This window comes from Branchiostoma lanceolatum, chromosome 15 (genome assembly GCF_035083965.1).
Source record: "Branchiostoma lanceolatum isolate klBraLanc5 chromosome 15, klBraLanc5.hap2, whole genome shotgun sequence".
NCBI classification, from domain to species: Eukaryota; Metazoa; Chordata; class Leptocardii; order Amphioxiformes; family Branchiostomatidae; genus Branchiostoma; species Branchiostoma lanceolatum.
The window spans coordinates 7,194,211-7,217,563 of NC_089736.1; the positions used below are offsets into that span (position 1 = coordinate 7,194,211).

Sequence of the window (23,353 nt, forward strand, 5' to 3'; positions counted from 1 at the left end):
CTCAACGAAAATTTCTTGGCCTTCCGCCTGTGATGTGACAAATGCATTTTCTGCACGTATATTTGCAGGATGTCATCTCATGTCACGCATGTCATGATGTCCTTTCAGACTTGTCAAGTACGTCCCCTCAGACAATTATGGACACTGTTTTTCTAAGATAAAATTCCTCATGATCATCAAACACTGCATGTCAGCAATTATGTAAACACTGGTTGCAGACAGTTATGTCTCGGGTAACAGAGCTTATGTTATGGATACAAGCACAGTCAGAAAAATATTGACAGTATGAATAATCTCCCTGGTATGATAATATGAGCAAGAATTTCACTTTACTAGATTGGCATTGCTTCTATGGAAACTTAATAGGTATGAAAGGCTGAGGATATCTATTACGATACATGTAGGTGCAATTGCTGCTAGGTACGACCTATCTCCCTTTCCTAATTGGATATCAAAAACATCAAATTGACCATGCATTTACAAACTGGTTCCAAAATTTTAATCAAAGGAATGGATAATATCTTCACAAAACAAGTACAGTACAAAAGATAACCTTGAATGTACATATAGTGATCATTAAGTTTCTTGCAAAGGGGCCTAATGATAATTCTTGACAGTGGTTCAAGAAGGATGAAAGTAAACTTTCATAAAACCACTATGTCTTGGCCCCAAATGGCTTTCAACTACACATGTGAGGAAGATTTAGACTCATAATTAATTCTACATTTTTCCTATTGACCTCTCCACTGGAAAAGCAAATCACCAAGAACATTTCCCCATTCAAATTATGTTCCAGGCAGGTTTGGGATGTTTGTAACAGAGAGTGACCACATTCTAATGCAGAGTAATCCAAGAAGCAACAGAAACCTTCTCTAGTTCAGGTAGTAAGCCCAAACTAGGAAATGTATTCAAATTGCCCACCTCCAGCAAGGTCATGATATCACAGACCCATCGGGACTACAAAATGTAACAAGAGTTTCCAATTCATGCATGACACAGAAAGAGCATGTAACCTTTCTTTTCCTGATATCATGAAATGCTTCACCACTATGGTATAGGGATCACTTTATGGTTGGGCTAAAGCAAGCTTAGTTCATCTAATGTAGTGCAGTGGCCACAAAAAAAGTTTATGCTACATCATCTTCTTTCACATGTTTTCAAACTTACTATTGATAGTTTTTAACAATAGAAATAATGAGTAGTTTATTTTGTGGTTTTATTCATTTGCGATTAAAGTAGAATCTCTTGAATTATGATATAATATTAATATCATTCCCCTTTTTCTTAGCTGTACACTTACACAAAAGATTGGAAACCTCAAATCCTGAGCTAACAACAAACACAAAGTCCAAGTCAACTCAACTGAACAAACTATGGAAGTTGTATTTTGGACATACATGATTGTAAGTGCTATGTAGAGTCTGTGGAGCTGTGAGGTTCATAGTCTCTCTCTGTCAGGATGGCTCCAACCTGGACACAGTCAGAAACCCAGCCTGGTGTCACAAGATGGTGCTTCTTCCTCCTCTGTCTCCTCAATGCCTTCACTTCATCCAGTCTGCTCAAGTCACTGGATGGGTATAAACACACCAACACATTCATGCCACCAAACATAAACTTTCTTTCCTCTACACTTAGCAAACAATTGGTAACATCTGACTGGTAAGTTGTTAATCTCAGAACTTTGACTTAGAACATTGTGTCCATTACAGTACATGGTCCTGTCCTTAGTCTGAAATGTGATCCTATGCTACCATCCCTGTTACAGTACATGGTCCTGTCCTTAGTGCTGAAATGTGATCCTACCCTACCACCCCTGCTACAGTATATGGTTCTGTCCTTAGTGCTGAACTGTGATCCTATCCTACCATTCCTGCTACAGTACATGGTCCTGTCCTTAGTGCTGACATGTGATCCTATCCTACCACCCCTGTCACAGTACATGGTCCTGTCCTTAGTGCTGAACTGTGATCCAATCCTAGCACCCCTGTTACAGCACATGGTCCTGTCCTTAGTGCTGAAATGTGACACTATCCTACCATCCCTGTTATACAGTACATTATCATATCATCTGAATGTAATAAAGTCCCTACCTGGCATGGAACAGCACATGGGTGACATCACTGTCCAGGATGGGGCTGACTGTGGCTCCATGGAAACGCACCTCAAGGGCAACCAGGTCCAACGGACAGTCTTTGATCCTCTGAAAGTGAAGAAATATTACATGATGCTTATCACAACACAGTGTTTACATATAAAGTGACAAAATTACCATAATTATAATATGTATCTTTAGTACAACTGTTACTTTAACAGTGATTGTGTCGTGAATATACTGAAATAACCTCCACTTTATATAATGCTACATTCCAAACTCAATAAATCTTCAGGTTTAAATCAATAGATAAGTTGCGGCAATGGTGTCAAGTTGGGACATCCTGCAATATATTGTGTTGTGGCCAAAGCTTGCATGTGAGATTACCTGTTGGGTACATACGCATGATCACAATGCACCATTAATCAACCTTATCTACTTGTGGAGTTGAGGTATTAAATTCCTACATGATAATTCATACTTACAGTTGACTGGTCTCCAATGACATGACAGTTGTCCACATACAGCCTGTTGGGGAAAAATGTGCATACTTTATCATATTGTAACTGGTGTAACAGTTATGATATCTTGTTTTATGTGAAATTGCACAATGGGTCATGACTAACTATTTTGTTAATACACAGTTCCTGAGAGACTGCCTGCTAGTGAAATATACAAAGAAAAGTTTTTCTTACATCTAGTACAAATGAACTAAATATGCCAAAAATAGTTACTCAAGCAACTGGATAAAATTTTGAACCAGTAAGACGTTTCAGACAGCATCTGCTACCTGTCCTTAGTCACTGACGAAAGACAGCGGATGCTGTCTGAAACGTCTGCCTGTTTCAAAATTTCATCCAGTTGCTTGAGTAACTATTTTTGGCGTATCTTATTACCTGGATGTCTAACCTTCATCAACAAATGTAATAAATATTTCTATTTTTAGAAGAAGCAAGGCATCCGCAGTGTAGTGTCACTGGAGTTGGCTTTTGTTACTTCTAAATCTTTGACAAAGCATGGTATTAAATTTTCTATCTATTCTGTAACACAGTACAGATGACAGCCTTGTCTTACCTGCAGAGTCTGAAGAGCCCAAGAGGTGATTCGTTTGGAAAGTACTTTTCCTCCATTTCTGCAATGCCCTCACTGGTGACCTTGGAACTTGATTTCTAGTATCAGAAATAAATCACATGTAAGAATCTAATATAGCATTATAAAATACATTGGGCAAAGTGAAATGTACATGTAAGAATACAGTAGGAGATTATAAACTTAATTGAATAAAGTGAAATAAGGAATTTAGTTAGTACATCAAACCACATACTATCTGCATAACATAACAAGAGATACAAAAATGGAATTTCTGCTGCAGTACCAAGGTCACATACCAGGGGGCCCAAAATCAACCTTGAATTTCGGCTTCACAACACCTGCCCACATACCAAATATCATCGTAATCCATCAAGAGGTTCTTGAGTTATGCTGACTGGAGTGGTGCGGAAACACAAACAAACAAACAAACACACAGACACACCCAAAACTATATCTCCATTTTTCATGGAGATAATAATAATAATGGTTTATTGGTCAGAAATTACCCGTGCAATGGCAGCCACTGCTAAATTGCTGCAGGGTTTACAATCACATAATACACAACAGATACATATTTGTTTCACACTTGCGATTTGTGAAAACATGACATCACAGAAGCAGTGGATTGCTCATTCCTTCACAAAGACTGGAGCTGATCAGGCGAAAATTAAGAAAAGTCAAATTTTTGTGTTTACAAACTACAGTTCAACTTTGCTTCAGCCTGACTTCTAGATCTACTAACATAGATGAACTTTCGGGTGAAAACCACATACCTCTTCCCCGATCTTTTCAAAGACCTCCTTCAAACTGTCCACTGTTGCATCATCGGTGAAGCTGTCTCCATGGCGATCAAACTCCAGAGCAAACTGTGCCGCAGTGTCGGGGGACATGTGGATCATATGGGAGGGCAGCCACGGAAGGCACTGCTTCGCCTCCTGAAAAATGAAAAGATTAACATTAACATCGCAAACAGACTTGACTGTGCTCCTATTACAAATGCAATGACAGCTATACAATGTATGTACATGTTTGTATTTAGAATTAAAATCAAGGCAGAATAGCTATAAAATACACTGTAATATGATATTGAAAATGCAGGATATAAACAACAGCTATCTTGAATTCATAACTCCAGTAATCCATGACATACCCAGCATCTCAGTAGCCAGTCAGCCTTGACAACATCATACTTCCCTCCACTGTGGACAAAATAGGAAACATTTTCAATCAGAAGAAAAACTGTTATGATGGTGGATTTATCAATTTCAATCAAAGTATCTACCTAAGCAAAAAAGAAGTCTTCCCACAATTACAGTACATAATAATAATAATTGTGAATCATGTATAGGAGTTTGAATGTCCTGGACTCCTTCTTGGGCTATTGCTTAATATATGTCTTGTAGTCATCATTGTGAACTGTTCGAGCTTCAGCTACATGTAAGTTGTACACACTGCTTCACTGAGATACAATCATTTTCATGCATATAACAGAGATCTTCACAATGGACAAAAAGTTTAAGAATAACAAGTTGTACCTTATTATGTTGTTGACCCTGACATTGACCTTGTGAGCGAGCACGCAGGATGTGTCAGGTCCAGGAGCCTGGACCACCGTGCCCCCGTATGCCACTACCTTCTTCTCCAGGTCTGCTTTCCCATGCTCCGCAGGGCCATTGATGATACAGAACTCTCTGTCTTCAAATATGGCAGAAACCTGGATCAAGTTTGCAAAGAATTAAAGTTTTAGACTTCATTCTGAAATGTCATGCCACATTCTGTGGTTATACGAAAATATAGTCTTCCGGAAAATCAAACATGTTAAGGAAATTGTACTCCTAACAACATATCTCCTTCAATTTGTAAAGGAACAAATCTTAACAACCTGTTCACTATCCAATCATATGTTTTGTTCATTCTAAATGCAATTTGATGTACATGGCAAGAGTACAGATTTTTTGTTCAGGAATAATTAGTTTGAAGGTAGAGCTGTTCTCAAACCTGTTGCACTTTGGATGTGTCTGTTGCCTTAAACTGAGGGGCCACTGTGATTGGCTTCTCCACACGAACCACCGTCCGACGCTTCTTCTTGGACGGCTCTCCGCTGTCGTCTATCCCAGCATGCCTGGAGGCAAGTTTTCCCTCCGCATTCTACAAAAACAGATAAAAACAGTGTCAGCACTAAAAGCGTTGAAAGCCTGGTCAAGAAAATGATGAATTGAAAGTGATCTTGATCTAGTTTACCTCAAATGATCTAATGAATAGTTGAGATACTGTTCTATGGGTTGTGACAGAGAAGACAAACGATATGTACTGTACAGTATACACAGGTTCATTGTATACTATTACTAGTTCTTTTTGACAAGGACCATGGCTTAACGTCCCATCCTAAGGACTACGACCCTTCCCAGTAGTGTGCATGTCGGGGGATTTGAACTCAAGACTTCTTGGTCCAGAGGCAGGGTGACTAACCACCAGACTACACACTCTACACTTTCCAAGAACAGCAAATCATCTTCTCCTTTTAAGTTACCTTTCTCATGTCATCCAGCTCATCCAGGGTCATGCAGTCAGACCACTCCTTGTCATCCCGTACTTTCTCCAGACGCGGGAAACGTAGAGTACATCCTGTCTTGAACCTAAGTCAACAATAGCGACAACAGTGTCATCCTCGTAATCTTTGAAAAGTTTCGTAACTTGAGTCTGGCTGATCATAAAGTAGAGTGGACTCATTCCTCAAGCTAACCGACACCTATCGCACTGCAGTCTTCCCTCAGTGAAGACTCAAGTTCCCGTTTAGAACTGAGAACTGAGTCTGCTTGATCATCTCTGTAGTTACTTGATCATCGGCATGGTTCCTACAATGCAAATCATTTCAGTAGCAGGGTATATGTTTATAGGGAGGGGTTGCTAGCCCTTCCTCTTTAACATGCTGGATGCACGTCCTCGAACACGGGACCCCAATTTTACATCCCTTCTGAAAGACGGGTGCAGCCCGGGACTTGAACCAGGGTCTCCAAGTTACAAACAAATTGGAAACAGGAGCTCAACTGTGAGGCTTCTACGTATACATATATCAGTTGAGACACAGAGACGAAAAAGCCAAAAGTATCTAACATCATTAAATAGTCTGTTGATTTCACTTATGACCAAACCCTATTTGTAATGATCACATATATAAACATGTATGTACATGTGAGACAGACAATGGACTCTTACTTGTCACTCTCAATGATCTCTGCTGCTTTGATTTGAACAACGAGAGACTGTTCTGGATCAATCCACACATCAGGAGCTTCCTGAAAGGTACATCACATTTAAATCAACAGACTGCACAAAAACACTGTATAAGAGATAAATGTCCATTGACTACATCACTCTGCGCCTAGCATAGAAATTGGACTTCTTATCTCAAAAAAAATCAGTACTTACAAACACTTAAGACATGAGAACATTCCAGCAGAATCCATCTTGAATTGATATAGGAAAGTCTTCAAGGTAAAGTATAGTACAAGGTTGGTATGAATGGGAATTGGTCAGCAATTTATGATATAATCTAATTTCTTCAGTCACAGATATTATGTGTACAACACAGAGGTCTGACTCTGTGTAAGCTTCTTCATCCAGACTACAATATTCCAAAAGTACATGTCTTTTCAAGCTATTTGTCTTATTCCCCCACCCCCTCCAGTGTACATGTACCTACCTTGTACCCAGAGGGGAACAGGATGTTGGTCTTTGGTGGTTTCTTCTTATCAAAGACCCTCCAGTGTGGGTGGAGGCGCTGGCCCATCTGGTACAGCTCCTTCAGAGTGTAGCCTGAACCCACCTACAGAAATACATGTACATTGTGTAACCTATATGAAAGTTTCTGTACTACCCAGTTGGTAAATGTGAAATGTGATCCTATCCTACCACCCCTGCTACAGTACATGGTGCTGTCCTTAAACCTTAGTGTTGAAATGTGATCCTATCCTGCCACCCCTGCTACAGTACATGGTGCTGTCCTTAAACCTTAGTGTTGAAATGTGATCCTATCCTGCCACCCCTGCTACAGTACATGGTCCTGTCCTAAGTACTGAAATGTGATCCTATCCTACCACCCCTGCTACAGTACATGGTCCTGTCCTTAAAGCTGAAATGTGATCCTGACCCATGATTAGCACCACAGTAGCATGTCAAACCCAAGACTTGCATGTCTGTTACTGTTTCTGTACTATTTAGTTAGTATTGGAACCCATTGGGATATGACAGCAGCTTCACAAGTATACAGTTGCCTGTCAAACCCAAAACTTGCATGTCTGACTCCAAGTATGAATTTAAAGGAGAGAGTGATACTATACTATAGTGAGACTTATCCTTTCTTCAATACATGTCACCTACATGGCATAGATAAAACTCAATAATGTGATTCAGCAAGTTTGATTCTTATAAAAAATTGAGCCTCGTACAATTATAAACAAAGTAATGATACAACTGATAAATGGTTTGTATGCTCTGTCAGTCTCACCCTGCAGAATGTGTGGAAGAGTGCAGGCTTCTCTCCAGGCGTGTTGGGCTGGACGGCCACAGCACACAGGAAATGGGAGATCATGTGACTGCGACGCTACAACAGAATTAAACATTTGTTTACTACATGACTTAGCAGGGCAATGATCATGGAACAAAGATAATGCAATAAAAGAAGAATAGAGAAAGAGCCATGTCAAACATGTCAAAGTGTCTGTACCCCCATGTCAAAGTGTCTGTACCCCCCTGTCAAAGTGTCTGTACCCCCCTGTCAAAGTGTCTGTACCCCCCTGTCAAAGTGTCTGTACCCCCATGTCAAAGTGTCTGTACCCCCCTGTCAAAGTGTCTGTACCCCCATGTCAAAGTGTCTGTACCCCCATGTCAAAGTGTCTGTACCCCCCTGTCAAAGTGTCCGTACCCCCCTGTCAAAGTGTCTGTACCCCCATGTCAAAGTGTCCGTACCCCCATGTCAAAGTGTCTGTACCCCCATGTCAAAGTGTCTGTACCCCCCTGTCAAAGTGTCCGTACCCCCCTGTCAAAGTGTCTGTACCCCCATGTCAAAGTGTCTGTACCCCCCTGTCAAAGTGTCCATACCCCCCTGTCAAAGTGTCTGTACCCCCATGTCAAAGTGTCTGTACCCCCCTGTCAAAGTGTCCGTACCCCCCTGTCAAAGTGTCTGTACCCCCCTGTCAAAGTGTCCGTACCCCCCTGTCAAAGTGTCTGTACCCCCCTGTCAAAGTGTCTGTACCCCCAGGTAAAAGTGTCTGAACCCTGCTATATAAATGACATTTTCATAATTTTTCAGATGTAAAATTGATATTATTAAGGTGTGAAGAAGAACTGACGGTATATCCACCAAAGGTATATAATATTGACATGTTTAGGAAGAAAAAAAGAAATTCCGACTTACCCCTTTACCAAAGTAGCCACCCACAATCACGACATCAACCTGTAAAAGTATGTTATTTCTATTAGTATTACTATACATACCATTATGATCATAAAATTATATTCATCTTCTATTTGCTGCAGACAAACTATGATAATAATTATAGCATTACCTGGTCCATCAGTCCATCTACATATTCAGGCTTCACCTTCAACCAGCCACTTCCTGAGAAAAACAAAATCAGGTTTTCAGAAAAGTTCTATTTTAAAAACAGTCATGCTTTCAACTTAATGTACATTTCACCAGTATATCTAGATCATCCTCCTGAAAGCAGAGCCCCTATCGCTTGATTCGTTAGCTCGCTTGCATAGGGGCCCTGCTCTTTAGCCCCGGTAGACACAGTTCTGGCGACGTTACTGACAGTTCCTCATGAATAATCAATGAGATATCCTTATTTAGCACAATTTGGCGGTTGATTCTTTCAAGCACCAGGGATAGTAGCAAACACAGAATGTAGGTTCTGTTGAAAGTAAGACAAAGTCCCACCTTTTCTCTTGTCTGGAGCATACTTGGACCCTGGATACTTGATCACTAGACCTTCTTCTCTTCTGTCAATCGCCTCATTCAAGGCATCAATAACCTCAGCCCTGGTATAAAAACAGTTAACGACACTTTTGATTCTGCCTACATTCAGGGTTGACTTTTACTTCAGTCATTTAGACCAAATACAGTTGAACATTGAACTGAACTGAAAAGAATAATTTCAGTCATATCTCCAGTCTGGAAAGTCACTACTCATAGAAAACGGTGAAATAGCAAATTGTTTTGAAATTGTAGAAAATAGCAGGCTAGTAACATAGAGTCTACACAATGTAGCTGATACAGTTGTCCAGGAATAAAATGTCATCACAGTTTTTACAAATACTTTCCTTAAACTTATCCATCCATCTAACAAGTCTTTCTACGTTAAGATGTTTCAAAGTTGGGGAACTTCTAAACTCTCGACTCACTTTGTTCTTGCATCCTTCCTGTCACCTAGAAGTAACCGCCCCTCAATTGGTGTAAACAGTCTGAAGGAAAAACACAACAAGCTGGTTGTTTAAAGTTCTAACAACTACTGGAAAGCAGACTGGTATAACAATGTATGTTCACATTACAAGCTTTCTACTGTGGAAACTAGGTTCTTTTTACTATGAGTAATACAGTTTCAGTAAATGACAGATAATTCCTTGTTATTACTTCATCAACGTTATTACTTCTTAACTTAATAGGTAAATTATTGATAAAATGTGCTGATTGAAAAGCATATTTGGTGAAAATATTAAATCTAACAACAACAAATTTTTATGTATGTCAAGTGTATTACAAGAATGACATAAATATCAGGTGCTTCTGATTTTAATCATTAATGGAAAACAGTACACAGTCATGTAGCTGATTAATGTGGCATTGTTGTGTCTAAAAGGCATCTAAACAAATGGCAACACTGACTTGTCAAGATAGTTCACCCTCTCTCTAAGGGGACTGTTGGCAAACTTCTGTCCATTCAACAGCAGAATGTCAAACACACAGTACATGGTCTGCAGGTCTGCAAAAACACATATAGACAAAGACATAATGTTTTACCCATGAAAATAAAATTAGAACAGTGTTGACTTATCAGAAGTTAAAGTACAACTTCCAATATGTTCACATTAGATCTACAGATTGAAAGAAGTTAAAACTAAAATTTTGAAAAAAATGGATCTTTCAAAATGTGAAACAAAGATACAATCATATCTGTTGACATCAAAATTTCAAAAGCACCAGGACTTTAGCCTTCCAAATGCTGCATTTTTACTGTATAAAATTTATTTATTTCGATCTACCACATTCTGTTGAAGGATTGACATAACAGGTGAACTATCACCTTTTCAAGATGTCATCCCAGACCGGACTGTAAGATTTGGACCATCGCACACCGGGGCATGCCCCTACTCTTTTTCGAAAGGTGTGGTGGGTTCTTTAACGTGCGCAGGGTGTGGCTCTCTCCAAACACGGGACCTCCACTAAACGTCTTATCCGTTATTAAAATATTGGTCTTACCACTGTCTTCTGCCATGTTTTTGATGTCAAATTTATCCCCTTTGGACCTGCAAAGAAATTTTAAAATATCAGACATCAGTATCTTTTGACCAAGATATGGTAACCGTTACTTTAAACCAATTGTTACTGTAGTACAGTAGCAAAAAAAGTGACCTGTCACACCTAACCTTTGCATATCTAGCTGTAAGCATTGTTTAAAGCTACCTAATGCCAATACTCCTACAGTGCTTGGTGGGAATGAGTTCTATGATAGTTCTAGGAAGAGTTTTTGAGCACATAAATCCTAGGTTGATAACTCTGGTATTTGAAGGCATGACTGTTTCTTGGTCTTTTCTGAATTTTCTGGTGTTAGATACAAAATAGTTAACTTGGTACATTAACCAATTTATTAGATATTTTGTACATCATACATGGTCTAGACATTTGTCAAGAAATATCATATTTTTATGATCTAGCAAATGCAGTACACAACCAAGGCTTACATACATGATGGCCTTTGTTTGAGGATTATATCCCACCATCTCTCCATCCAGGATACAGGACTTCACATGGCTGGTAGGAGTAGACAGAATATGTCAGAATCAACTGTATCATTCTCATAAGATAAGTAACCTCCATTAACATCAGGTTACATAAATACGCCACTTTAAACAAGATTGGCAACATAAAAAGATGCTGCCATGGCGACGGTGGTCTCTGTTAACGTTTTCGTTTTTAGCCCACATGCAAATAAGGACCTCGCATAATTATATCAGTCGATCACCTTCTCTACCAAAATAACACAAGTTGTCCAATGTATGAAAATCTTGTTTTCACAAATAAGATATCGTACCATTTCCTCATAAGTTATGTAAAAGAGGCCCTCTATGCAAGATTTGTGTCTAATAGTGTCCACATTTACTTAACTTCCAAATGGTGCAAAAATGAAATCCCCATCATTTACCACTATGGATTTATATTATTTTGTCATTAATTATGCAAATTAAGTATCAATTTGCATAATTGATATCTATTGCTATTTATCTCTTTCTCAGTTACATATGTCATGTGTTTGAGAGTCCTATGATAGTATGCAGCTGATTTATTAACTGTTCTCATTAATTATGCAAATCAGATATTGATTTGCATAATTGGCATATGATTATGTAAATCATCACTTAAGCTATCTACACACCAAAAATTATGATGATCCGTCATCCCCTTCTTGCGTTATTCTCTTTCAAAGTTTGAGTCAAAATCAGCTCCTGCAGTTCCAAAAAAAGCCGCTAGGGGGTGCAAATCTACAGGACATATTTTCCTAACAAAGAGCTATCCACCACTTAAAAATCATGACTATAGCATGTTCAGAAGACAAGGTTTGAAAAGTGAAAGTTCCCCTGCAGTACCATAGAAAGTCGCTAGGGGGCCCAAAATCCAATCATTACAAGGTCTCCCACAGACCTACCCACCGACAAAATATGAAGACAATACATCCAGGCATTCTTGAGTTATCGTCCCATGGACTTTCACATTCCTGTACAATTCCTAGAATTCTTGCAATCTGCACACAATATAGTAAAAATTTGGCTCGCCCCTGAGGCGTCGCCAAAAACAGTGCATACACAGTTCAGTTATACAGGAGTGCATTATACTGGGGGATGTTGGGATGGAGATCTGTTTGGCCATATCTTTTCAGGGTGGCGGAATAATGTACCCTGGTGGAATTATGTTAGTTACTGTATGTGGGCTATTCTCACAATAATACCAGAATGATCTTGTTAAAGTACCACAATTTCTCATAAAACAGTACAGGATTCACTAATTACCTGCAATATTATCAATATCAGAGATGATCAATTTCAACCAAAGTCTGAAAGAGTCACCTATTAAATCATCACACGACATGTTGGTTAGAAGGGGACAAAAATGCACCTACCTAGCAAAACAGTTGTGTATGTATGGAGTGAGACTGCCTTCCAATGGATGGGCACCAAACTGATGAGTGTAGTCTTTCCCACTGGATAGGAGATTAGAAAAAAAGTTGAACTCTGACATACATCCGTGAATAGCTTCATCAGGTTAGCAAGTCACTGAATTAAAAGACTCTTTGTACACAACCAAGTGTTTTATTCAACCAAATTGCCCTGAGTAAGGCCCAATTCATACAGAGTTTTTTCAGATATCTAAAAATCCGCCGACATCTGAGCCTTAGATATCTGGACGAATTTATACACACCGACAGGAAGTACTGCAGGACTCACGCAGCGCGCTGATTGCACTCGTGACCCTATTTAATCTTTTGCGCGCGTTTCAAAATGGCGGGAGAACCGCCTGTGTTTTTCGTCATGATGAATATGATATTCTTTCTTTATCTGACTCGCGTGTGGCTAAACATGAGGCAGCAAGCAAGGGTTGAGCGTAAGAGGCGTTTGAGGTACCGGGGAAGACGACAGCGACCGGTCAGAATCAACGCTGCGTTCCTACTCGCTGCCCTTGTCGTGGCGGAGGGGGGAGGGCCGATCCACCGACCGATCCACCGACCGATCTGGCATCACGAAAGAAGTCCGTCGTCCGTTTGGGAACAAATGGTCCTTGATGCTAAGAAGTTTTCCCGCTTTATCGCCCGCCAAATATGCAAACTAGCGTGAACCCCGACCTCCAGATGTCTACTACGCGACACATTCTGTTTAGACCTCCGGCTGGAGCGGTCGGGGTCTCCCGCTGAGTTGTCGGGCGAATGCTTCAGAGTGGTCGGCTGAAATTTTCCCGACATCTAAAAAAACCCTCATTAAGACCATAAAATTCCTGTTTAGACACAGAAAAAAGCGGTCGCCTGGCAGATATCTGCAGTCCAGATATCTAGACAAGCTGTGTGTAAATTGGCCCTAAGGTGACAGACAGTCACCGAAATGTCGGTTGAATAAAACAATTGGTTGTGTACAAAGGGTCTTTTCATTTCCTGGACATACAAATTAGTCTTTCAATGACACCAGTATCTAACTTCTCCCAGCTGCCTACTTAGAAAATAACCCCATAACCAATAAAAGTTTGATGCCAAACAGCTACCTTAGCATTCTGAAGGTTCATTACATTACAAATTTACATGTTGAAGGTTAAAGATTAAGGTTATAGTAAAAAAGAACTTACGATCTGGAGAAGTACTTGTAGGTGTCTCCATCTTTGTGTAATAACATCCTCTCACCATCAAACTTGGTCTCTATGAAGAACATCTCGTGGTGCATCTCCTTCTCTACCTGCAACAGAAAGTTAATGTTGCAGTGACTTTCATACTTGAGCGGCATCGTGTTGGTGTAATGGTCAGGGTGTTCCTGGGTTCGAATCCCATGACATATGCCACTGATATTGTGCCCTTGGGAATGACACTTAACCTGACTTTTCTCCCTCCACGCAGGTGTAGAAATGGGTACCTGACTTTGGTTGTGGAAGTAAAAGGTGGTGGAAGGGGAGGGTTGGGCTCCGCCTTCCAATACCGTGCCAGAGACACAGTAAATAACAACCCACTGCCCCTATAGCCTCTAAAAGGCCATGGGACTCACCTTTACCTCAACATCACAGTGAGGGAGGACATCTTGCCAACATGGTGAGAAGTCTAATTCCCTGTTGTGAGAGTCCCAAGATTTAGATTTAAATATCCTTAACATTTCCTTAAAAAATCACTTGGCTTCCATATGCATCAACTTCAAGAGTGAATTCCTAACACAGTGGTGCCATAGCCTATAGCATTACAATCTGGTTCAATCGAATTATCTACGATTATGATTTCAAAAAGTAAGCTTTGATTTCAAATAGTAAGCTCACCCCATCCAGTGGTATCCTCTGTCCCAGCATAGGCTTGAATGGTGAGAACAGACTTATGGCAATCTCATTCAGCCGTACACGGGGGTCTCGCAAGTCTATGCACACCTGAAATACGAGGAAAACATTGTCAGGACCAGATGTGCTATGTGTCCTACAAGTAAAGAGGGCTACAGTTTGGGCCTGTGCGATTGATCTTTTAAAATTACCTGACACACACACACACACACACACACACACGCACACAAAATTCAAAGCAGCAACCTATATACTTGTAATTTTTAATTGAACTAAAAATTGTAACGAAGGCCATCTATAATCCTTTATAAAAAACAGCCTAAAACTATCCCTCTGACCTTGGCCAGACTGTTGGTGACATTGAACAAGTCCTCTGCATCAGGGTGAAAAACAGCAAACACACCGGCCTGGTTCATCCCCATCTTCAACTCCTGGAAGTGATAAAACAGTCACATAAAACTACAGCCCCTTCCTGATTCTTTGTGATACAACATCATTGTGACATGAAATATAGATATGATTGATGACATAGATAGCATGATTTAGAAAATTTCGAAAAAAACACTGATGCTTACCTTCATGATCATCCTTATCAGCCATTTCTGCGGTGAAAAGACAGAAAAAAGCCATCGTTATAGACACAAGCATTTAACTACCACTTACGTCTTGATACAACAGGAGTAACAATTTGTTGTTACTTCTTAGAAAACAAGAAAAGCAAGAAAACAAAAAAAGGTGGCCACGCAAGAATAAGCAGGAGTGCTGCACAGCTAAAGCAGGGGTATAGAAACTTGAAGTACATGTATGACACATCGATGAAGGTTAGACATCCAGGTAAAAAGATACGCCAAATAGCAGTCATAATTTTACTCAAGCAAAATCATATCCATTAAGTTGCTTGAGTAAGTATAATTTGATGTACATGTATGACAGTATGACAATAACTAAAGCACCTGTTCCATGGCTGAAGTACTCCTGAGAAGCTTCAGGATACTCTTTCTCACATCCTCTTTGTTCTTGGCTGCATTGTTGGTTGCTATGGAGTCCAGCAGGTCGTTCACCTCCTGAATTGTCAAACTGGAGAAGAACATTTTTTTCTTTTTCATACATGAAGCAAACTACATCTATATAATAAAGAAATATGGCTGGACTCACACATGGACTAGCAATACTGAGGACATCCTTTTTTAATCATCACTGTCATATAAACCATCTAACTCTACTCAAATATCACAATGTTTAATACCACATTTAATGTACATATTATTATTTATGTTGAAAATAAGTGTCTTATTCTCTTTTAACTGTCTTCTCCCTGCTGCCTAACTCTGTAAATAATAGGGAATGGGGTGCCAAACGGCTACTTCAGAGTGCTAAAGGTTAAAACCTAAGTACATGATGTACATTTTGTATAGCCAGTTTATGATACATGAATGTATGCCTTCAAGTTGATACATGTATGTATTGCTGATACATTTCTGCTGGAAGGCTGATTTTGTAAATATTCTACATGTGCTGTACATCCTTACCTGCCCTTCTCAGGACACCTGTTCTTCAGGACAAAGTAGGCCACAGCTGCAAAATCACCTGCTTCCTGAAGCAAGAAGATATGTCCTGTTTAGTCGGTGTGAAACAACTACTTCTAGTAGATATGCATATGCATGGCAATTTCACATACAAAAGTATGATGATTGGTTTAATGCTCTTAATGTTGTTGTTGACCCTTTTATAATACAGAAACATGTACTAATATTTAAGTATCCATAGTATGAAAGTTTCAAAAAGTATAAAATATATACAAGAATAGTGATACCTAAATTCGTCTAAAATTCTCATAGAATTGTAGTTTATATATGTTTTGCATGTAGCAGCAGTAACCCATAAAACCTACCCCTTTCGCATGTGAGGGTGCCCTGTACTTAAGCAGTTTTAGTGCATCTGGGCTGTCCTTTGCCAAACCCAGGATCTCAATGTAGTATTTGGCCAGGGTAAACTGTAAAGAAAAAGATGACATACATGTACATTCAACTTAACATCAAACATAATCTAGACGTCAAAGAGTGAGAGTTTACAAATACCTACAAAGGAAGGACGTTCTCCATACTTGCAAGTTTTGACATCAATTATTAGTGACAGGGTGACAAGTTGTTTTTTCATGAACATATAACTCATCAGTATAGTAGTAACACATGACAATCAAAGTAATCCCACAATGATAACTACATTACCTCTTTGATACCGTAAGCGATCCTTTCCCTCTCACACTGTGGTAGGATGAGTCTCATGGCCGGGTAGAAGGAATCCTCCTGGATATACACACAACACTTTATTTATGATGACTTACACATCTAACTTTCTAAGCATGGAATGACGGTTCGGTAATTGGATGAGTGGCCTCAACTGGAAGAGATCTTTCTACCTGACTGTGGTATGGATCTACTCTGCTCTGCTCTGCTCTACTTTGCTATACTCATTCAAAATCTACTCTGAGTCTGATGTCTGCATGTGCCATATTCATAGCAGGCTGTACTACTTATTCACTGACGAATCAATCAATCAACCAATCAATCAACCAATCAATCAATCAATCAATCAAATGATCCACCAATACATAAATAATTCATTTCTTTGATGAGGTTGGTTGTATGTAACTTGCTATTCATGTTGGCATATCATATTTGATAAGGCATAGTTGAAAATTGTTTTAAATTCTACATCATATAACCGTCAATAGATAATAACAACATTATCATTCCTCAGCTGTGACTACTGGTAACGTTAGAATTTTTTTGTATTGATTTGTAGGCAAAAGGTTTTGCAATGAATTGAATTTGAGCTGTGACTTTGAATTATAGATAGAAAGTAGAACTATGTGCATCATATGTATGAATATAAGAGAACTTACTGTGTTTGGATCATCCTTGTGTACAGAGTTGTGGAACTCCCTCCACTTGTCTAGGAACTCCTTGAAGATTTTCTTCTTGTTGTCCTTGCCCTTGGCCCTGTCCACTCCCTCCAGCATGGTACAGAGATGGGTGAACGGCACTGTAGCTGACACAGCCATCATACTCTGTAGCAGTCTCAGCAGCTGAAATAGGGATCAATTTTTCAGGGGGGTAGAGTGGTTGACTAGTACAAGCCTGCCATGCAGAAGGTTTGGGTTTAATCCTGTCATCCTGTCAATAAATGCCAAAAATTCTTATTGACAGGAACATCCTGTAAAGAGCCTTGGCATAAAGGAATTTACAGTAGTTGATACATAATTTCATATGCCTGAGGCTATTGACAGGACCATCCTGTCAGCAGTAGAGAAAATTGCACTGCTGACAGGATGATCGATCCTGGCCTGTCAGTAGCCACTTCCATATTTTCATAAAGTTTACTTCCGCATATTCGACGTGCACACGGCCTATAGACTAGCAACGAGGCAAAAACTAAAACATGAACGAACTCTAACATACCTTAAGACAGTTATTGCTTGTTACCTTTTGTTAAGATATCCAGAAACCTTCCGTATAAGTCAGAAAACCAGAAGATTCGTGTTGAAGCACGCCCACAGGACAACAGCACAGATATCGTCTGTTTGCCGCAAAATAGTCGGTGAGTTTACGACAGCTACCTTTGCAACCACTAACCAGAATTCACAGAATCATCCTTGTATGCAAATCATCACCAGAAAGCACATTGTAAATCTAGTGTCATGAAATACAAAGTATGTTTGAGAGTTAATACTGTTGTTCAAGCTGAAAAAAATTATGTGTAGGGTACTTACGACAGTAGACGTAAATTGGCACAGCGCGTTGGAGCAATACACTTTTGTGAATGGGGGGTATTAGGATGTAGAAGCCATAGCCTTGTGAATTCGCGCTCCTAGCGAGTATTGAAATCACTACCACAAGTATACATGGTCTTGAACTCTTGATGACTGACAGAAAATCATTGTCAGTTTTATCTAATCATTTAGGCAAACAAGTTAGATATATTGCTAAGATTTGGAAATTTCGAACTTCTTCCCCATTGCAAAAGTTAGCATAGACATTTATTTATTCGGAATAGACATGTGTCTATATATTCAGCATAAACATTAAAACTAAAAGGCGGGGATCCGTCGAAAGTTTCTATCAGTGAAGGTCGCCTTCACTGTCTTTGATATGATTATTTCGGACGATGAATCTACTCTATAACCGGAAGCACGATGTTTTATTGTTTTATTCAAATTCATCACAATGTGGAAGGGTGAAAGGGGTGTGATGATATATGGCCGTTACAGTAGGTAAACTTACATGTGATTGTCCGGTGTGAATTACCTGTATATTGTGGTGGCAACCATAGGCCTGCAAGTTATCATATCGCCATAAAGACATTACATAAGATCAAGGAATATGCGTAGCATATCTACTTTGTCTCGGGTAAAAACACATGCGTTTGTAACACGCACCCATGTTAGTTTGTGTAAACGTCACTATTTACGTGAAATATCATCACACTGAAGTTCTCCTGGAGTCCAATGAGCATTCTGATTTCATCTCGACCAGTAACGTACTGTGTTTAACACATACTGACGTCCATTAGAAGGTATGTGCTTCACCTTGGCCACATGTCACATGTCTTAAGCAAACTTTTTCTGAGTAGATGTACTAGTAATTTCTCCGCGTCATACAGTACAAAGCGAGTGTCGTGCCAAGATGATATAACGTTACATCATAAGGAAATGTACAGTTGATTTTTGTTTGTTTGTGCGTCGAGTTATGCTAGGGTCACATTTCCTAACCGGGGCCCGGCCGGGCTGTTTGCGGAAACGAAAAATTCAAGTGTTTATCATTGAATATGTACAAGCTTTGCTCTTGAATAATTGTTGGAACGTTTTGTGTTTTGTCGTCTTTTATATCGTACTTTTCGTTCCCAACGACTGCCCGACCGGGCCCCGGATATAAAATGTGACCCTAGTATTAGTCTGTCCTTTCACTGTTATCCTATGACGAACACCTGTCTGTAGTCATGTGTAAGACACCGCGGTCGTGCAGGCCTTGCAACACCGCGAATTCCTCCGGCATGGAGTGGTGGCGAACCCTCTGGTGCAGGGCCGACATCGTGACGTTATCGTAGTAGTGATGAGTCAGCACCCGCCCCTGTCTGTCCCGGTCGAAGGGCCAGAAGCCGTATAGACGGGTCTCCGCACACATACTCAGGGCAGCGCCAACGAAATACAGACCTGGGAACAAGAAGTAAGAACAAGTCGTGAGGGGATCATCTTTTGCAGCTAGAGGTCGAAGATTGTGACCTCTCTTTTTAGAGTTGCAGCCCGTTTCTTTCACAAATTTTTGCTGGAATGATTGGGTTCAATTACCATGAAGACATATATGCACATGGCCCATGATATACAATATTACATGAGAGGCTACGAGCACGACTTTGTACGGCAGAAGTGTTATACTTGTGTTCTGATACTCTATGATGCACACTACAGTACAATTATCTATAACGTTAAGTGACATTTAAAACGCAAGTTAAAACGCAAAAAAACACTTTACCTGAAGTCAATCTTTTTTCCTTGATGTTATACTTCCCTTTCCAGAATTTCGTAGCCAAGTCGAGGTGTTGGGGGTGTCCAAATATGACAGTTGCGTTGGTAGTTTTTCCCTTGGCGTTCTGTACAGCTTTGTAGGCGGAAAAAGACAGCTTCGCACAGAACCTGTACGTAAACGCGCTGAAGTACAGGTACGCGTCTTGGTAGTGCCTCGTGTAGTTCAGAAACGCTTCTTGATTAGCTTTTGATCGAAGACTGTTGAACCTGAAAAAAGAAGACGAAAAATACAAACCACTTTTAACTCTACTCTACGCCATCTACTTACCCCGAATAGAGTTGTAAACGATTCTCTCTAGATCCCCTCTGAAATATCCACTTCTCAGAAGTAGCGCATGCTAGCGTCTTGCAAGGGCACCAAATTGCAACGAACCACCTTTTGGACATATAGATTTAGATAACTAATCCGTACAGATCTTACCTGTGTCTTAAAATGGTTGGATTCGCTGAAACTAAGTTCGTTTTCTTCCCCACATCGACCGTGTAGTTCCTCATTTGCGGCAGGTTCATTCTGAAGTTTGAAAATAAGAAGCAGGCAAAAAATAAAACCTGCACAATGCGAGCAAGATTTGGTAATCTCTAGTGGTGGGAATGTAAATTCGATTGATTGAAAATTTGAGAGAGTCACGAATGCTACTAGTTAGTAAACGTCGGAAAAACTGGAGACTTTCGGCTTTAAAAATACCTTATCCAATATTACATTTACAACAGAAAAACGTTTGAAGTCGTTCCATCAGTTGCCAAAGTGTCGATGTACAATTTGTACATCATTGTTCTAAAACCCTCTGCTTCCTGGCTTCCATTATATTGCTATTGGTTGAAGCAGGAACGGCTGGTGTGTTGGTAGGTTGAGTAGCACTAGGCCTTACCTGATGACGAAGTCTGCAGAGTCAATCTCCGTACCACAGCCACTATTCACCAGGATCCCTCCGTTCCCAACCACGCTGCACGTCCTGTACTTCCTGAAGCCGAATGGCTGGTCCTGATTTTAAAGGAGTGGTTTTCAAGTTCAATTTCAACTTTATTTCAGGCACCTGGCCCTCATAATCCAATATTGATTATTGGTTTTGATTAGGTTCCAAAACATCCCAGAAGACGCAAAGATTTTCATGAACCAATGAGGTTATATGAGTATCAATGTGTCTTCCTAACTTACTTATGGTATGCACAGAACTCACCCTGGGTAACCAACTGTACAAGTCCTTGGAGATGTTGAAGTATCTCTTTTCTGCCTGGTATTTTAGAGAACTGTTCAACTTCACGTTTTTCTGCGTCATGACGAATAAGTTTTGCGTCTTTGTTGCCTCTTCCTTTTCAACCCTATCGTGTCGTAAACATAAAAGATACTTAATAAATCTTGTTTTCCTTTTCGAGCAGAAAGGGAAAAACAAATGTGGAAAAAAAAGACGGCACATAAATGGGATTGCTTGCAACGTACAGCAATTAATGAATAATTGAAGACAGATTAATGATCAATTTCATGAGCAATTGATGTAGAGATTATTGTATTCCAATCAGCTGGCCTATCGCATTTGGTCTAAAGCTAGGCGAGGGTGCATCATATCAACTACAAGCTTCTGCTATCAGATGTCAATAGTTTATCACCTGAACTGATCTGCAGCTGTTACGTTGAAAGTCCATGGAGCTTGGGTATATACAGTGGAAACAGCTTCAGGGGGTAAGGGATTGTGTGTTAGAGATGTCCCGTTGCTGGTTGTCACATTGTTCTCTGTCTCTGACCCATGGTTGCTGTTCTTTACTGCACCTCTCAGTGCCTCTCCTATACCTGGTTGAGTGACTGTGTCATCTTTGCTGTTGTTTTGTATTCTCCTGTTGAAGGTTACATGGCAATCATATGAGTCGTGTTAGATTCTCTTACCTGAGTACTTAAGAATATGCCAACAAAGTTATTACTTTCTGATTATTGCAATAAAGATAAGCTGCAATTCTTTATGATTAATATTCGAAGAAAAATAAAAAAGTAAGTTAATGAACAAAGGATTTTGAAAATAACAACGCTCATACGTAGATCCACCACAGCTCCATCGAGCATCATGATATACGAACTTGAGTTTGTTTATTGTTTACGATACCTGCTTGATTCTCGCCATACTGCTGTCCTTTCGCTGAGTCCAGATCCTCCATTTTGTTCTTTGTTGTGGAGGAATTCGGCCAGGCGCATGTCATGTTGCATCATAACCCGCCTGATGAGGACGACGTTCAACGAAATGGAAACTGTCAGAGCAAGGACGTACAGGATTGCGCGTCTATTCATAGCGCTGTTGGATATGTGAAATAGGCAGACAGTTGGACCGTTGTCAAGGATTGCCTACCGACTCATTTGATTTGAAGGGGGAGTTCGTGCCAAGCTTAAGTCGTACACTTCTGTAAATGAGTACAATTCAATTTCAACCGCCGGGAATAATTTACTGCAATATAAAAGCTGTCTAACCTGCTGGAAAACCCTTAATATCAGGCTGCTTGTTTCAGCTGGGTTCTGATTCCATTGGGGAAGTCGACACGCCGGTCTCCCGCACAGCAAAAGGGAAGGTACTAGTGACGAAATGTTTACCCAAGAGAGCGAGTACGTGTCCAGGTATTGTCCTTGGCACCTAGCCTCTACATTCCAGAGAGTGTGATGACCCTGTTGTCATAGATCATGACGCTTTTTTTTTTAGTTGGGCCTCACACCCAGTAAGAGTCACGAACACTTATAACCGATCTGACTTATCTGACCGATGCTATAGACCATTACTCACCTTTAATACCTGATCGCTGATGGACTTTGTAAAGAATGAAGATAGTTCCCTAACCGGGAAATTGCACGTTAAACTTGTTGGTGGATCGAGAAAAAGCAGATAAAATAAACGTCACTTCTCACCCGTGACTGTGACAACTTACGTATATCCCTATGACCAAAGGAGGTTTTAAACCTATGACGTTTATTGAAGGAACAAAGCCCCGAGGTAGGTTGTTAATCTGTTTGGATCATCAGCAAACGGAGCTATTCGGTGTGACCTGCGCCTATTGGCCACAGCTAAAGGGCCTAAAGGAAGGAATTACGATCCGAATAGCGCAGATTCTCTTGGCAAGGGCATTATATACTGTAGTGTCCTTGGCTTAAGCTACCCAATAGATTCTACAGGGAACACTGATAACCCTAACATCTGGCGTCGAATCCATGTAGCAAATAATGTCAAACCTGGCATAGACAACCATCTGGCGCTGGCAACCACACTTAACCAGCCCCGTCCATTTCTACCTGGTTCTGTCCTGAGCAGCCACCTGTCCT

The 23,353-nt window shown here is 40.2% G+C and overlaps 2 protein-coding genes across 4 annotated transcripts; both read right to left on the minus strand.

The window, feature by feature from the left end:
- Positions 1–1,350: 1,350 nt before the first annotated feature.
- On the minus strand, positions 1,351–18,040 carry LOC136420732 (DNA ligase 4-like). The gene is made up of 30 exons (XM_066407819.1): positions 17,963–18,040; positions 17,383–17,565; positions 16,706–16,783; positions 16,369–16,470; positions 16,007–16,071; positions 15,431–15,554; positions 15,053–15,079; positions 14,816–14,908; positions 14,463–14,567; positions 13,791–13,897; positions 12,580–12,660; positions 11,151–11,216; positions 10,665–10,711; positions 10,071–10,167; positions 9,590–9,649; positions 9,126–9,226; positions 8,752–8,804; positions 8,601–8,639; positions 7,692–7,787; positions 6,888–7,010; positions 6,401–6,480; positions 5,715–5,820; positions 5,183–5,332; positions 4,720–4,898; positions 4,335–4,383; positions 3,958–4,119; positions 3,167–3,261; positions 2,578–2,620; positions 2,091–2,200; positions 1,351–1,567 (listed from the first exon to the last, which is right to left on the minus strand). The coding sequence occupies exons 2-30, from the start codon at positions 17,542–17,544 to the stop codon at positions 1,411–1,413; spliced, it is 2,757 nt and encodes a 918-aa protein (XP_066263916.1). The 5' UTR covers positions 17,545–17,565; positions 17,963–18,040; the 3' UTR covers positions 1,351–1,410.
- A 1,392-nt stretch (positions 18,041–19,432) lies between these two features.
- On the minus strand, positions 19,433–22,631 carry LOC136420837 (alpha-N-acetylneuraminide alpha-2,8-sialyltransferase-like). 3 transcript variants are annotated; one of them, XM_066407951.1, is made up of 8 exons: positions 22,514–22,628; positions 22,155–22,265; positions 21,667–21,891; positions 21,240–21,381; positions 20,931–21,043; positions 20,483–20,572; positions 20,009–20,268; positions 19,433–19,689 (listed from the first exon to the last, which is right to left on the minus strand). In XM_066407951.1, exons 2-8 carry the CDS (start codon positions 22,256–22,258, stop codon positions 19,451–19,453), a joined length of 1,173 nt encoding a protein of 390 aa, XP_066264048.1. In that variant the 5' UTR covers positions 22,259–22,265; positions 22,514–22,628; the 3' UTR covers positions 19,433–19,450. The 3 variants fall into 3 exon arrangements, with proteins under 3 accessions (XP_066264048.1, XP_066264047.1, XP_066264046.1); XM_066407950.1 differs by having other exon boundaries at positions 22,155–22,340; XM_066407949.1 differs by having other exon boundaries at positions 22,155–22,631.
- Positions 22,632–23,353: the final 722 nt, after the last annotated feature.